Below are 16,983 nucleotides of genomic sequence, written 5' to 3'. Positions count from 1 at the left end.
AGCGAGGCTGCTGTCTCCATCGTTTCAGATTGGGGGAAGTCTCCGTCTTCAGCTGAAGCCACAATGTCTGACTGCAGAAGGCAGTGGAACCGGGAGGATGAGCTACCGGTCTACCTGGCTGGACCCATCACCACCGGGCCGAACCAGAGGAAAAGCTTCGGGATGTTCAGCTCAGTGGAGGGCGCGTTTGATAGCAAGACCATAGACTTCGACAACTACGCGGTGGGGAGGAAAGGGAGCCGCACCCCGAGGAGCGGGAGCCGGGAGAGGGTCTTGGACACCGGTGACCCCATCAGCAAGACGCCCAGCGAGGCCCGGGAGGGGTCACCGAGCAGCTCGCCCGGGGAGAGGGACGACGGACACCCCGGTGTTGAGGTCCGATATTCATCCGGGAGGCAAAGCCCAAATGGACAGGTAGGGGTACCGATTTTACTCCTTGCCTGTTTTCTTCCTCTATGTCTGGCTTTTCGGTTGAAATTCTGATGGCTGTGTCATGTCTGAACAATACAAAATATTGGCTTCCCAATAAATATGATTAATACATTGAGTGCAGTAACAAAAACACCCATAGGCTACAGCTGCTGGAGAACTGTTGGCCTATTTAGAGGAAGAACAATGGCAATTCGTTTTAACCACTGAAAGCATAAACAGTCTATTTGAATCATTTTTAATTTAGGCTAATAATTTAATAATTTGATTTTTTTTGTTTTGTTTTGTTTTGGAAGACCCGAACTGTCGCTGTGTTCATTTCTAACCGTCAGGAGTTATTCTGAGGCAAATGGCTCAGTCTGCATAAGTGATGAACTTTTTGTGCTGCATTGCAGTTTGAGCTGCGTAGACGTAAACCAAAATGGCCAAACAAACAAAAAATATCTCCAAAAAAGATGCAAATACACAAGCACGTCGGCACAATGAACCCTGCTCTTAGTCTGTGGTGGTGAATTGCACAGCGACAGACGGCACCCCCTCGCTGTATTGTTGTTGTGCTCTCACGTGAGCTGTTTATGTGTGCGCGTGTAGGGGGTGTGAGGCACGCCACCGGGCAGACGCTCGCTTTCCGCACGCGCGCACGCTCAGGATCGTCACCTGTCTCTGACGGTGCGCGCTCCACGCATCCTGACGCAGCCGTACGGCGGCGGATTCGTCGCTCTCCCTCTCTCGCACACGGAAACACTAACTAACTAACACACATCGGGGGTGGGGGGGGGGGGGACAAAGGGGTACAGGGCGCCGGAGTCAGAGGGGGCAGAGCGATCAGCATGTCTGGGACCAGTTACCAGGGGGAGAACAGCATCCCCCATCTGACGGTAAGAGACCCGGCCTGGTCACCGGTGGCCGGAGAAGCTCTCTGCTTGTATGCAAATCCCTGTTGCCAATGCCGGCAGAGAGGGGATTAAATTCTTAGTGAGGCGGCAAAGAGCAGAAGGCCCCTCCGCTGTTTCTCCTGTGTGAAACATCAAACCCAAGACAGAGAGGTGACAATTCTCAATGTCTGTATTGTGCACTCGTGTAATCTCGCCTGGATTAACTCGGTTGACGTGACGGTGGAACCAGGAGTCGCACAGGAAACAATTGGCATGTATAAAACAACACAAAAGGTGTGAGACTGGATTTGTGCAAAGATGCATCCTTTTTTCAGCTATGTTAAAGCCTCCTTTATCATCCCTGATTATTATTGAATGCCAAATGAATCCAAAGGCAATTTACTATTAATGTAACAAGGCATTACATTTCATGGTGGAGAAAATAACCCATCAGACTGCATGCACTAATTTTGCAAGCATCCTTATTGGCTAAAGAAGCTGAGAATTCAGCAGGGCTGTCAGCTGCCTTCATCTGAACCATGGGTGATCACTGGTTACCATGGTGACATAACATCTTCCTAATGCTGTTGCCAGGCACCCTCCATGGTGGTAGAGGGTGGTGTGGACGCATGGTAGTCTGAGTAAAACGTGCTTGTTTAACACGAGTGCTTCTAAATGTTCAGTATTTGATTGTACTGATTGTAATAACGTCATCCTATATACAATTAATGTAATATTAGCTTTGGCGAGACCCCACCCATGCACAGCACTTGTGTGACTATGCATTTCTTTCCACCCTCATCCACTGCACTGTGTCATGATATTGCTGTAAGGTCATGGATTACATAACTGATTGTGTAATATATCGAAATGTCAGAATTGAATTCAACCCCTCCTGTACCTCTTCCTCCCTCCCTCCCTCTCCCTGTCTCTCTCTGTATTTCCCCCCTGCAGAGTGAAAGGCTGTTGATCAAAGGAGGGCGAGTGGTCAATGATGACCAGTCTCTCTATGCAGATGTCTACATCGAGGATGGGCTCATCAAGTGCGTTTATATAAGGAGCTAATCATGTCAAAGACCTGCAGAGGCCTAAAAATACAGATTTGAGTATTGTGAATATTCTGCAGTCGATAATGATTTCACTTCCTTATTCCCTGTATGCCCTTTTCCATTTCCTCATCCTCCACAACTCCTTTTCATCCTCCCTTTCACCCACCCCTTTGTCTCTACATGCATCTGATCCTTGGCAGGCAGGTGGGGGAGAATCTGGTTGTACCGGGGGATGTCAAGGTGATCGAGGCGAATGGCCGCATGGTGATTCCAGGGGGGATAGATGTCAACACCTGTCTGATGAAGCCTTACCTGGACATGCAGCCTGTTGATGATTTCCTCCAGGGCACCAAGGCTGCACTTGCTGGGGGCACCACCATGATTAGTGAGTGTGGACGCAGGCAGGACATATGCAGAGACATACTGTGACCACATATTCATTCAATCTTAACCTTCCCAACTTTCAGTTGACCATGTGACCCCCCAGCCTGGAGACAGTCTGCTGGAGACGTTTGAGTGCTGGCAGGAGGCTGCGGATAAGAAGGCATGTTGCGATTACTCCCTGCACGTAGACATCCCCCAGTGGAATGAAGCTGTTAAAGATGAGTTGGAGCTGCTGGTGCACGAGAAAGGTACATCCATTTTTAGTTGTTCCATAATATTTCAGAGCTGTGGTCAGTGCTGTAATTCTTGTTTCAGTTCCATGTTCATCCCTGTTTTGGACCCATTTCACAAGAACAATAGGGACCGATTTAGAAACAATTTGGCACCGCGTTGAATCCTCTTAAAGTGAAGGCACAGTGGAAATCCATTGTTCTCACTACGGTGCTGTCATGGTGGCAGTGTATGAATTTTGCTTGTAATCTGTTTTAAGTAAAAAATCACTTTTCTTTTGGGGCAGCTACTGCACAATGCCATAACTGAGCCAAAGCAGCTGCCTGTGTGACCAATTTATTTCTGAAATAAAGTTGAGAGTTGTAATTCTTGGCTCAGATGCTCGACAGGCAAGGTTGTGGATCAGTTTCTTTATTTTGCAACTTGAAGTTTTCCTTCATCATCCCTTTATAGTTTACATTTAATGGTAGCTTATTTTGCCTAGACTCACATAATTTGTCTTTATAATCCTTGTTGCTGAATTTCCCTTTATTACCTGCTTGTCATGAACACATTCATGGTTTCCGCTGTTGTCAGGTATCAACTCCTTCCAAGTGTACATGGCTTATAAGGACTTGTACCAGATGACAGACTCTGAGGTATGTTTCATAATCACTAATTGCACTAATCACTAATACTGCACGAACACTGTAATTTCTTATTTCTTAATGTAAATCTGTGACCTTCTGCTCTTTCCTTTCACTATTAATCCTTATTCTGTTCTTTCGACTCATCCCTCCCTCAGCTGTATGAGGCTTTCTCCTTCCTGAAGCAGCTCGGTGCTGTGGTGTTAGTTCATGCTGAAAATGGAGACCTGATTGCTCAGGTAAGTGCTACATAACCTCCTCCACCATCCTCTATTTTTGTCTCTCACTGGCAGCCCATACCTCTTGTAACACCATCACAGTCAGTGTCCTTACTCAGCCTCCACACGCAGCAGGTTGTGGTGAAATAACTAATAATACATGATGGCTGAACTCATTCATGGCCAATCTTCTACCTTTATAATCCCCTGTAACCTCCACTGTAGTTGAGAGATATTCTTGTTACATAACTCCAGCTCTCAGAGAGAGAAGATTAATTCTGCTGCTGCTGTAGTTGCTGGGTATGACAGGTTTAACATAGGCCACCATTGCTGTTGACCGTTATTATATTAATGATGATGATATAACGGTGATTAAGATGGTGAGGGTGAAGGTGCTGATAAAGCTGACAGCCGTGATGACAAGTGGTAGTCGTGGTCATGGAGATGGTGGTCCTGATTAAGGGGACAATTATGGCAAAAACCATGATGAGTGTGAAGATAAATGAGGGTAATGAATGATAATGGGAGTGCTGATGTATGATAATGACATACTTGTTAACCAAACTGTATTGGAAATAGGGAGATGGGTGATGTAAAATCTTTGGAAGCACCAGCCCCCTTGAGAACAAACAATGAAACCAAAAAAATAAAAAAACAAAACAGCAAGGGGGTGGGGGGTCTGGTTTTCATCCCAATTTTACTGTTCTCCTGACTGTTCGCGCTGTCAGAAACACAACAACTGCAGCCAGCAGAAGCTGCCCACAGTGCATTGGCATCCTAGGATGACAATGGACACTTTATTGTCATTGATAGCTTGACAGACCATGAGATTTTCATTTTACAGCCATGAGATGCCAGCAAAAGGCACCAAAGCGTGAGTCTTGTGGGTAAAATGTGATTTGACAAGTACTGTATGTAATGCTGTCAGTTATTGTTGTGGGTACGAAGATAATTATGAAATTGTTTTCATTTGTGTTTTAGGAACAGAGAAAAATCCTCGAAATGGGAATCACCGGACCTGAGGGCCATCCTCTGAGTCGTCCTGAAGAGGTGATATAATATTCGTATACCCCATTATCCATCCATCCATTCATCCATCCATCCATTCATCCATCCATCCATTCATCCATCCATCCATCCATGTAATGTTTTCTTTACTTCCTTTCAACGCAGTTGGAGGCTGAGGCGGTGTTCCGTGCCATCACTCTCGGTAACCGTGTGAACTGTCCTGTCTACATCACCAAGGTGATGAGCAAGAGTGCAGCCGACACTATCGCCCAGGCCCGTAGGAAAGGTCAGCGTCTCTTTTCTTTCTTTTACTCATCGGATTCTCACATGTTTCATGTGTCTGATTATATATGGATGACTCTTGCGGTGTTTATGAACATCTTCTTCTTCACATCCTGACCTTTCCTGACCTACTGTCTTTCCGTCCAGGTTCTGTCGTATTTGGGGAGCCAATTACAGCTAGCCTGGCCACAGATGGCTCTCACTATTGGAGCAAGAACTGGGCCAAAGCAGCTGCTTATGTGACCTCTCCACCTTTGAGTCCTGACCCCACAACCCCAGACCACCTCCACACACTGCTGGCTAGGTACGTCTTAAATCTTTTCAGCAATGGACGCAAACTAAGTAAAAAAAGTCTCCTTTCAATGCAAGGCCCCAGTGTTTTTCAGTATGTGATGATAATGCTCTGACAAAATATGTAGCATACAGTATATATTACACTGGAACATTTAAAAACTTTTCTAATTAATGCAGAGTGAGGGCAGACAAAGTGCTCCCTTTGGCTATGACCTCTGCAGAAAGTGAAATGCAAATCAGCTGGATGACACCAAACAAGACAACACAACAAGAATCTAACTCTGTTTGCCCTTAAATATGTGGGCATATCTTAGAAATGCTAGTCTAATGAACAATGTCAGACGAGCTTCAGCGAAAGAGAAAAACAGATGGAGAGAAGGTGAAGGTGTATGTATGAGGAGAAGGAGAGACTTAATAATGGATAAAGGACTGCATAATCATTTACAAGCCACTTTAACTGTTTAAATGTCTGTATAATAGCAAATGCAAACTGACACATTAATAATAGTAAATTAGCTGTCAGTTTCACAGAGAGGAATAAAGTGCCCCAGACCAAACCCACCTCAGTTTTTACTTCAAACATACACACGTGCTACACAATGCACTGAACATCCTGCTGTACACTTTTGACTGTCCCCGATTCCATAAATAGCACAGGAACTAGAATCCTTCATCATCTGTTGCCTTGGCTACCAACTGCCTTCCTCCTCCTCCTCCTCCTCCTCCTCCTCCTCCTCCTCATCCACCCTTCGTCTGCAACTCCAGCTTCTCAGGGCGGGTCCGTGCTGTCACACCGGTGGTGTGATACTGCTGTTGTATTTGAGCTTCTGCTGAAGCGACAGGGTGTATTTTTAGGTTCATTTTCAGAGACGCGAACAAAAGAACAACACTTTTCCTCACATTTCAGTGAGGCCCATTATTTCCATAATGAGCACTCTCATGGCACTGGTGTGATGATCCCACAGCTCACTATCATGAAGTAATCACTATAATTAACACATGGATAAAAGGCCTTAGATGAGAAATTATGCTAATCAAGCCTCTTGTATGATCAGGGGTAAAGTGAGTATCTATGTTGATGACTTTTCGATAATGCAGTGTATCTTTGTGATGTGATCTACTTAAGGCTTTAGGGACTGGTGTTGCAGCTGCGTTGCACCATTCTGACATTCTGACTTTTCTGCCCCAGGCCACTACATGACTTGTACTTTAACTCACGTACTCAATGAGGACACCTGGTGGCTAATAGTAGAAATGTCTGTCCTTGTGTTTGACATGATTGCTTGAATGTCCTTTAACTGATCGGAGAGACTGAGCTGCCTGCATTCAAGAGTTCAAGGCAATTCAAAACTCTGCATGGTAAAATATAACAGGTTAATCAGTGCAGTGTTAAGGGTATGCTGATGATCTCATATAATTTTGTTGCCTTGACACAGTGGGGACCTCCAGGTGGTGGGCAGCGCTCACTGCACGTACAGCACTTCCCAGAAAGCAATCGGTAAAGATGACTTCACCCTGATCCCAGAGGGAACCAACGGAGTGGAGGAGAGAATGGGTTTCGTCTGGGACAAGGCCGTGGTGAGCAGCGAGGACATGTTTGTGTCTTTTGTGTAGCTGTGAGCGTGAGTTTTGTCTACCACTCTAAACATCCACTTATTGTCTCTTAGGCCATGGGGAAGATGGATGAAAACCAGTTTGTGGCGGTCACATCTACCAACGCTGCTAAAATCTTCAACTTGTACCCACGCAAAGGCCGGATAGCGGTGGGCTCTGATGCTGACATTGTCATCTGGGACCCGGACAGCGTCAAAACCATCACTGCCAAACTCCAGCAATCGGTGAGAGCAAAGGAAAATAGGGGAGAGGAAAGATGGTAAAAGAAAAGGGAGGATGGATAAATTGTTAAATAGTATAGAAGCAATAAGAGGGTCATTGAACTGATGCTCTGACAACTAAGCTGATGTTTAAATATTGCATCAGTTGAGGGAGCAGAAGCGCTTTAAGGACAGGTGGCCGGAGACAGAGATGGGAGAGTGTGAAATAGGATCAAAACCAAGAGAAAGATCACAGGAGGTGAAGAGAAACCTGAAACGTACTTTTAAGTTGGAATATTCAATCAAGCCCGGCATTAGTATGAGCAGTATGATGCCATATTGGTATCAGAATAATACGCCCTAGGAGGTGAAAATTTGATGCGACACAATACAGTGAAGATATTAGACAGTGGTTAATGCATTCAGTCTGCTCTGCCACTCTCAAAGACCCTAATCCAGACTGGTGCCGGCTTTAGGTTATAATCCCCCGTCACCCCTCACCCACTCTGTGCTGCCATCCCTCTGCCCATCCCCCTGTTTTCACACTGTCTCTCCTCCTATATGCCCCGAGCCTCTCATTTATTCATCCCCCATTTTCTCAAGTGCTGCATTTTACTGCATGTATTAAGCCCTCTGATACAACGCTTGCTGAAATAGTGCAGTATGTAGGGGTATCAGAGTTTGAAATGGTGGTGGTGGGGTGAGGCGGGGGGTGAAAGAGCTCTCCCTTGTCCATCTGCTTAATTCCCTTTTTCCACATTCTTTGTCTTGTATGCTTTATCCTTCTCCACACAGATTTCAGAATACAACATCTTTGAGGGTCTGGAGTGCCGCGGGGGTCCAGCGATGGTGTTGAGTCAAGGTCAGGTGGTTTATGAGGAAGGCAAGCTGCAGGTTCAGCAGGGTACCGGTCGATTTATTCCACGCAAGCACTTCCCAGACCACGCTTACCAGCGTGTTAACTTCAGGAACCAGGTACAGTACAAAGAACATTTCTACAGCCATATTAAAAATTCAAACATACTGTCCATTAAAAGATTAGATGGGCAGTCAACATCCAGTGATAGGTTCCCTTTAGTTTCACAACTGTCTTCAAAAATACTTTAAAAAAATACATGATAGCCTGATAAATAATTGTCAGTTTAATTTGGTTTGTTTTATTGACACCATTCTAATATATTTATAAAATACAACATATCAGACTTTGTCAGGTATTGAATGATAAAGGACTGGACTTATTTTGTTGTTATTACAGTCCACCAGCCTTTTTTTTAAGATGGAGACAGGAATTCACTGTCTGACACAAAGAAATATTAGAAAAATAGGAATAAATAAAAATAGAAAATTGGGACGCCCCAGTAGTTCACCTGGTAGAGCGTGTACCATCAAAGCTGAGTCCTTACTGCACTGGCAGGGGTTCGATCACGTCCCAGGGCCCTTTGCTGCATGTCATTCCCTCTCTATCTCCCACCTTTCCTGTTTCTCTCTCACTATCCACTAAAGGAAAAAACTAGAAAATTGAATCAAACAAACATTTTTTTTCAGGAAGCAGACAAGGTAGAAAGTGTCATATACACGCAAAAATAAGAAACCGTCAACTGTCACTTGTCATGCTCTAATTTTTGTTGTGCATTGTTATGGTAGGAAAACTGAGACAAGAATGTTGCTTCACATTTGGTCAGAGGCTATAAGATAACTACAGGAAAACAATGTATTTTTTGACAAAGTTTAACAACATAAATAAAATATACTGGTTTTACTGTTTTATCATCATTTCCACAGCAGCTGATTCCAGCAAAACAAATGAGCCAATTAGACATGTATTATGGTGACGGGTGGGTTGGAGGCCATTTTGTTTCTGAAGAATGACTAATAGGTTAGCTTTATGTTTGTGTCTCTGTGTGTTTTCTACCTAGGTGAAGGTCAATCAGGGCGTTACTCGTGGTATGTACGATGGCCCTGTGTATGATGTGGTCCCTACCCCCAAATATATTACTCCTGCTCCGTCAGCCAAAACCTCACCCACCTCTCACCAACCACCACCAATACGCAATCTTCACCAGTCCAACTTCAGCCTATCAGGTAACAGAAATCATATATTTAAGTTAAACGCCAGTGATTTCTTTGATGCTTTTAATGTGCTTAATGGAAGGTAAATATTTTGACTTAGACTTAGACTTTTTTTATTAATCCCACAGCGGAGAAATTTACACGTCACAGCAGCAAAGACAGAAAGGTGCAGAAACACACAGCAGACAGCACTGTGTCAATAAGATTTTTTTTAAAAAAAGAAACAACAATATACAAATAATAAATACAGATATAAAAAATATGGGGCGCAAAATAAATATATACACGGAAAAATATAAAGTATGTACAAATTGTGCAGATTTATGTGCAGTTAAACAGTCTTATAGCCGTAGGAATGAACGGCTCCTTCTTACACCGTGGGTTTAACAGTCAGCTGCTGAAGGAGCTGCTCAGGGCCCCCACAGTCTCGTGCAGGGGGTGAGAGGTGTTGTCCATGATGGATGTCAGCTTGGCTAACATCCTCCTCTCCCCCACCTCCTCAATGGAGTCCAGCGGGCAGTCCAGAACAGAGCCGGCTCGCCTAATCAGTCTATTGAGCCTCCTCCTGTCCCTGTCCGTGCTGCCCCCCCCCCCCCCCCCCCCAGCAGACCACAGCATAGAAGATAGCCGAAGCTACCACAGTGTCATAAAAAGTCAAGAGCAGTTTCCTGCACACACCGAAGGACCTCAGCCTCCTCAGCAGGTGGAGGTGGCTTTGACCCTTCTTGTACAGGACCTGCGTGTGGTCAGACCAGTCCAGTTTATTGTTCAGGATTTAGTGGCATTTCATGACCTTTGTCATGGATACTGAAGAGGTTCTGAATTAAATAGTGAATTTAATCTCTAATATTTAAGTAAATAAATGTAATATTTTAATTTTGACTTCATTTCATTTCAATTGTTGTCTTCAGGAGCACAGAATGATGACAACATCCCTCGTCGGTCTGGCCACCGTATTGTAGCACCCCCCGGTGGTCGCTCCAACATCACCAGCCTTGGTTGAACACTTGACTGTGCGCAAAGTGTGGTTGTTGTGGGGTTTCACCTCTTGAGTGTGTGTGAGTGTATGTGTATGACTGAGAGTGTGAGCGCACTGACATGAATGAATACTTCTGTATGTTTTGCGACAATGGTGACACTCTTTTTTGACCATTTTGATTTTTATCAGTTTGCCTTGAGTCCGTGGTCACAGAGAGGAAGCACATTAATAATACTTCCAATAAAAGAAGAGTGTGATTTACAATCAACCAAGTCATTCAAAAATATGAAAAACAAACAGACTCACGATCCGATCACTCACACACAAACACACACACAGATCTGGTGTTGGACCCCCTCCAAGCACCCAAATGTGACCCCAGTGTTATGTCATAATGTCGTTATCTCCTTTCCCGTGAGCATGACTTCCTCCTTATTCTTCCTCACATCCCACGTCTTACTGTGTGGGTCTGCTCAGACATGGTGCTCCTTTCCACCCATCTGGTGGACAGCTGGAGAAATAACAGATTTCTCCCGCATCTGTTTTTCAACATCTTGGCAATATTTGTTTCAATGTGGCTCAAGTGGCTCAGTTATACATATTGCATGGACACGTCTTTAGATGTTGCACTACTTGTGGTTTATTGTTACAATGGAGGAACACTTAAAAATTGTACTCGAAGCACATTTGTATTCAACAGCACAAACATATTCTTATACTGGTAAATGTATGCTTTGAACACATAATGGCATTCACTGTGGATAGAGCCAGCTCTTACTAGGTTCAGAACACATTCATTTATTTTAACATCGCTGTGAACGTCAATAAAAGCAATGCAACTTCCTCTCCACCATCAGATATTATATGCAAATGTGTCAATGCTCTCCTATGAAGTGTGACAGTAGATTAACAGTTGAAACAAATACAAAAACAGCTGTGGGCTGCAAAATGAATTTCTAGATTGCTGTACCTACGTAATAGAGTTTCACAGTAAAGAGTGTGTGATAGTTTTCTGCCAGTCACTTATGCCAGAAATAGATCTTTGTTGTGATAACATGCTCAACTCACCGCTGTAAAAGGGCTTCAGCTCCCACCCCTGCTCTTTAAAACTTCACTGAGAATCTTTTTAAGCTGTTTTTATTTTTTTCTGGATGCTTTCTTGGTACATTTAGTGTTTCTATGCCGCTCTGTTTTGTCGCTGTTGTCTGGTGTCTCCAATGGAACCACTAATGATCAATAAAGACTTGACTGTTGTCAAAAATGATGGTAAAACAAACATTCCTGAGAGTTTAATACCAGCTCAACGTGACTAATATTTGGCTCCGACTGTAATTGTGATTCAGATACTTCAAATCCTTTCTCATGCCATGTTTATTCTTTGTCTGCTGGATTTCTCTGGCACAAATAATTTGTGGCAAGACGTTCTGTCAGATTGAATTGCAAGTGCTTCAGTCATGACAGTACGGGTTCAACACACGAGAGAGACTCACACATCATGCCAAAGGGAACTTCGACACACCCATCCAGGTGAGACACAGTCATGTGATGGTAATCAAAAACAGAATTTAAATTACAAGTAATTCCACCCCAATAAACACCTGTGTTTTGTTAATTTTACGGCATGATATTCTCCTTTTGTGTCACCGATACCTTAAAACTTTTAAATATTAAGTGGTGGAAGACATTTTTCTTTCATGCCTGGCAACCATGAATGTCATGTCTGATTAGTCTCCAGGATCAGTCATATATGTATATTTCAATTCAGTTCATATCAGAGTGGGTTGATTTAGACACGTGTACATAAGAGCAATGAAACTACAAAATACACACATTAGGGGGAGAAAAAATGGATATTGGATAGTTTAAAGTTGAAATGGAGGTGGAAACAGATAAAAAAAACTTTACCTAGAAAAGGAAGGAGCACACAATTGACTAAAAACAGAAATCCAAACCCGTGACATTGTATGAAATAGAAAAAAAAATCATGAATCAGAACTGAATGTAATCTGTAATGACATTATAAAGCATTGTGGCAATGAATTTAATTCTGTGTCTGTTTATAGCCTAATGTCAAAAATTCATGAAGGACTGTTCTGACAAATTGAATTGAAAAAGAATTCAATGAAATTATTTTTTTAATGAAAATATGTTGCTGGGCAAATAAATGAACAGAGCAAGGACAGGTGAGGCACTGACTGTCACTTCTTCCTTACAGTAGAAATATTAAATATTAAAATATTAAAGTGGATGTGTTTAATGTTATCAGTCAGCTGGAGGTTGAAATGTGCTGCCACTATAAAGCGCTCCCATTTTAAAAATGTAAATATAATTACATTTAAATTAAATTATATATTTTAAATTATAAATTATATTTATATAACTAAATAAATGTAGCATGACATTTTTTTCACATTTCCTTTCCTTTCAGATGTAACACATTAAACTGGGTGTGAAGCAACAAATTCCTTAATGAGATTAAGCGGTAATGTGCTGCTCAGCAAAGTGTTATTATTCTAATAATTTCACAAATTAATTTAAAGCATTTTCATTTTTCCCTTGCTTACTTTCATAGTAAAAGTGCTAATACTAATTGCTATCACTAATGGTCAGTTACAGCCTGGTAAAATATTTAGTTAATGTAGACCAAGTCAACTGAAGTTATTGCAGCTCCCTTCACAGGCAAGAGTGATAGCAGAGCTGATGATGATACAAACAGTGTTGCTAGCTATTGTCATGCATTTTGTACAGGTTAAGCCCTAAAATTAAATGTGTTGCACCAGTCTGGGCCAAGTGTTTCCTTTAGCATTAAGTTTGCTCTGGACGTTCACTCTTCAGAGACAATGAACCCTAATGTGTTTGACCTCCTGATCTGATCCCTGTAAGACCAGCATTTTCACATGTACACAAGAAATACTGAATCAAAATCTCACAGGCAAGGAGTGTGTCGTCAATTTCTTCTTCATTCCCCAGATTTAGACGATGATTCGATGATGGAAGGAAACTCCGCTGATACTGACTTTTCACATAATATTCTTTATTTGCATCAAAGATCAGGATCAACAGGCATGCGCATCTTGACCTGTACAGCACCCGTAGCCGAATCAGTACTGCTGCCCTGAACACTGTTCAAGCTCGTCTTTTATACCTTTAAGCATACATGGGGTTCTACTACAACACATGAGTCTGTAAACTTCTGTTTCCTGTCGAGGGGTCAGGAAAAGAGACCTCTCAGAATGACCTTTCACATACCAAAGAAGACCACTAAACAACAATACATCTTATCTTTATGGGACCCCAACATCTGTTAGTTGTGTTCCTGGAACACATCTTATCTTTATGGGACCCCAACGTGTGCTAGTTGTTTACCTGGAACATTGCATACATGGCAACTTTGTACTGTATATCATTTTCTGAAAAGACTACTTTTATGATTAGTACCAAATAATACACATCATATTCCCCCCTCGGGACTTTTTTAAGTCCCGCAATACATGAAAAATAAAGAAATCATATTTGCAATTAGTCACATAAGTGTCATCTAATGATACACACAGAATACTCATGAAATCCCTTCCATCCATGCTTGTTACAGCATAGCCTCAGTAATATATGAAATTTGTAGTGTAATAAATTTTAAAATTTGGTATATTTGCGGAGTATGAGAGCGAAAAACCTGTCTGGCAGCTATCTTTCCTTTAATTTCCATCAAACAATCGAGACAGGAAAACTCTCTCATGGTCCCTCTGCCCAAGGCAACCACCGATCAGGCACTCCAAGCTAATTAAGAAATAAGGGTTCTAAAAATACTGTAAGAGCAGAATGTTAAGCAAATACGTATAGGAATACTCAGAAAAAAAATACACATCAAGTGCAATGAAAACTGCAGTCTCTAATGGCATTAACAGAACTTATAGAACAAGCCATATATCACTAAACATTTAGTCTTGTTATATACTATAGCTGTCAGCTTGTTACCAGCTTGAAAATGCTTTCACTTTCAATGTGTCACACCACTGTATATAATTAGTTATGCCACATCTGCAGTGTATTTACACCCATCTGTTTTCCCAGAGGAATGTTTCCTTTTATTGTAGTCCTTGACAATAACAGCTAATTTACTTCACTTCTTCGTGTTTTCTCAAAGGAAAACTCTTTGGTAGGCCTAGATGAGTTTGTTTGAAATTGGTGTTGTTTTTAAATTTACACTCCTCATTCGACCGTTGCTTAAATATTTAGATAAGCATCATATCAAAATGCATTCTTTCATAAACTGTGACACACCCGAAGGTTTATTTGCTGCTGTTTGCTGTTTAGATTTTCCACACAAACTGTATTTTTGATGTTCAAGACCAGCCAAAATTCTTCATGATCTTTATATATATATGAACTATAACTATAACAGAATTTTAAATGTCATGGGCAGCAGACAGGGTGTACTGTAAACACGGCAAAATGTTAAAAGCATGCTCTAATGCAGAGTAGTAATAGCACAGTCTGACATATCTGCAGTTGCGATCTTCCCTGTGAAACCTCTTTGAGAGTCCACTAGCTTCAGATATTTTTATTCATAACATAAAGACTGTACAGTATATGTGAACATTTTCTGCCGTCTACTACAGATGAACTGATTCCAGACAACATCACCTTCACAGAGACCAACAGAGACCAGCATGCTGCTGCTGCTGCCATCTGCTCTGGGAGCAAACCAAAGGGATGTAATATTGAGCTTGTGAGACTGAAATTATGCAAGTCTTCCATTTTCTAGAGCAGGCCATGAAAATCACAGAAATTGAAAACAATGGCTGTGTGTGCTTAGGGTATACAGAAGTTTGAACAGGTGCCATAACAATGCAGAGACTTCCCATCCCTTGAAAGGAACGGGTGGCTGTTTGGGACTAACAGAGGGTTGACTGCGTCCAGGCAAATTACTGAGCCAGCTGTGCTGTTCTTCTACCACTGATGGTCCCTCCGGTCCCTGCTGTGCATATCTGAGCTGCATCCAGCAACTATGCAATAAACAAAAAACATTGCCATATTTCTCTTCTGAATTCAGTCACATTGTGAATAACATCCAATCAAAAACTAACAATAAGGTAGTAATTTAGGAGTAATTTCTAACCTATATTGACCTTCAATAGATAGTTAACGGTTTTGATAGTCATTTCAAGGGAATATAACATTAATCTCTCTCTGTCAACAGCACATTCCTGGTTTAATGTAGACAACTCTATCTAAATATATTGCAAAACTGACGCTGGCTGCAATTAGCCCTTACATATTACCGTGCCTTTGGTACTAATGTCATTATGTTATCTTCGAAGTGTTGCAGTGTACATTTATAAACTGTAGTTTTCTTTTCTGTAAAATGTTTTCTTTGTCCCAACATCATTCATTCTATAAAGATTTACTGTTTGACTTAATTGACCTAATGATTATACATTATCGACAGTCTGCTTCACACATTCAAGTCTTAATTAAGTATTTTTCACAGCAGGCTATGAACCAAATTAATATTGCTATGAGGCTGACATCTGAAATCAACTGGGGGACCTCCACCATACGCAGCATGATATTCAGGCTGTAACACACCCTTTTGTCCAGTTGGTGTCCATGTTGAGCTTTTGTTCAATGGTCAAGCCTGTACTAGCCTCTAACCCTACTGCCGCCAATAAAACCAAAAAACTACTAAGTGGATTATTCCAGTGCTATTAACTACTTTTTAATGATATATACAAGTAATTACAGGTTTCGAAATTGCAGCCTCGAGCTGCCTAATATCTTCTCACATATCACTACTTTCACAGCTTGAAGCTGTCATTTATCTACACACAAGCCAAAAACTTTCTCAATTAGTAACCACACAACACCTGGGGAGCTGTGCACTCATTGAGAAAAACAACAAGAGAGTGAAACCACAGAGCGATATTTTCTCTGGTCTTTTAGAAGCTCGAAGCTGTCAACTACCAGTCAATCGGCAGAGATGAGACATCTCTGCAATCACTGGAAACAGCAAATCACACATCAACACCTGCAGGTCATCAGCCACATCCACACACACACATCCAGACAGGTCTTTAATACTTTGTGAGGACCACATTCTCAGACCAATCTGTGAGGACAGAGAATTACACCACAACTGGCCCAAAATTCCAAATTCACATTTTACCATCATGTGTCACCATCGAGGTAAGAATTTGTGATTCTGGAAATCTTTTGTTTGGATAAAGGTACTTCTAATGAGCCTCAAAGTTTTAACAAAACACCAGGACCATTATATTGAACAGGCAGATAGGGCAATCTACACTGGTTTAATTAGTTCCCATCAGTTTACAAATCCAAATTTCACTTGGAACATAGAAGAATGAATTCCACTAGAATGAACTAGAAACTTCACTTTCCCTTGATCTATTCCAGCCCAAACCTCAGGACTTGTACATCTACATGCTAAATAAATAGACAACCCAACACTATTGAGAGAACTGCATAAATACGATCAACATCAGAAGCCTTACAAAATTGTGAGGTGTAAACTAGCTTTAATTAGGTCTATAAAGTCTTCACACATTATAGTAGAAGCAATGTCACTATCTAGTCTCCAACAGAACACTGGCAAACAAATATATTTTATCTTTTGGGAATTAATGGTGTAAAAAGCTAAAAGTTTACACCTTTTCTCACCCCAAAAGATTTAAGAAAATGTGGAGTGGACTCAGTTTGTAGGTGT

The 16,983-nt window shown here is 41.9% G+C and overlaps 1 protein-coding gene across 5 annotated transcripts; it reads left to right on the top strand.

Annotated features, from left to right (window-relative positions):
* Positions 1–63: 63 nt before the first annotated feature.
* On the top strand, positions 64–10,283 carry crmp1 (collapsin response mediator protein 1). 5 transcript variants are annotated; one of them, XM_070912127.1, is made up of 15 exons: positions 64–414; positions 612–625; positions 2,261–2,347; positions 2,554–2,738; positions 2,821–2,985; positions 3,545–3,606; positions 3,753–3,833; positions 4,794–4,862; positions 4,986–5,106; positions 5,250–5,406; positions 6,833–6,974; positions 7,064–7,234; positions 8,006–8,185; positions 9,127–9,292; positions 10,192–10,283. In XM_070912127.1, exons 1-15 carry the CDS (start codon positions 64–66, stop codon positions 10,281–10,283), a joined length of 2,043 nt encoding a protein of 680 aa, XP_070768228.1. The 5 variants fall into 5 exon arrangements, with proteins under 5 accessions (XP_070768228.1, XP_070768254.1, XP_070768246.1 ...); XM_070912153.1 differs by lacking the exon at positions 612–625 and having other exon boundaries at positions 64–375; positions 2,259–2,347; XM_070912145.1 differs by lacking the exon at positions 612–625 and having other exon boundaries at positions 2,259–2,347.
* The last annotated feature ends 6,700 nt before the right edge of the window (positions 10,284–16,983 follow it).

The sequence above is a fragment of the Enoplosus armatus genome, chromosome 2 (genome assembly GCF_043641665.1).
Source record: "Enoplosus armatus isolate fEnoArm2 chromosome 2, fEnoArm2.hap1, whole genome shotgun sequence".
NCBI lineage: Eukaryota > Metazoa > Chordata > Actinopteri > Centrarchiformes > Enoplosidae > Enoplosus > Enoplosus armatus.
The sequence above is the reverse complement of the archived record's forward strand: the minus strand, read 5'-3'. Positions and strand labels throughout refer to the sequence as shown.

Bases quoted from the DNA above. Each gene is read 5' to 3' on its own strand.
- crmp1 (XM_070912127.1), top strand. From the start codon at position 64: ATGTCTGACTGCAGAAGGCAGTGGAACCGGGAGGATGAGCTACCGGTC. The intron at 2,986-3,544 runs GTACATCCATTT...CGCTGTTGTCAG, and splicing joins GCTGCTGGTGCACGAGAAAG to GTATCAACTCCTTCCAAGTG. The intron at 5,407-6,832 runs GTACGTCTTAAA...GCCTTGACACAG, and splicing joins CTCCACACACTGCTGGCTAG to TGGGGACCTCCAGGTGGTGG.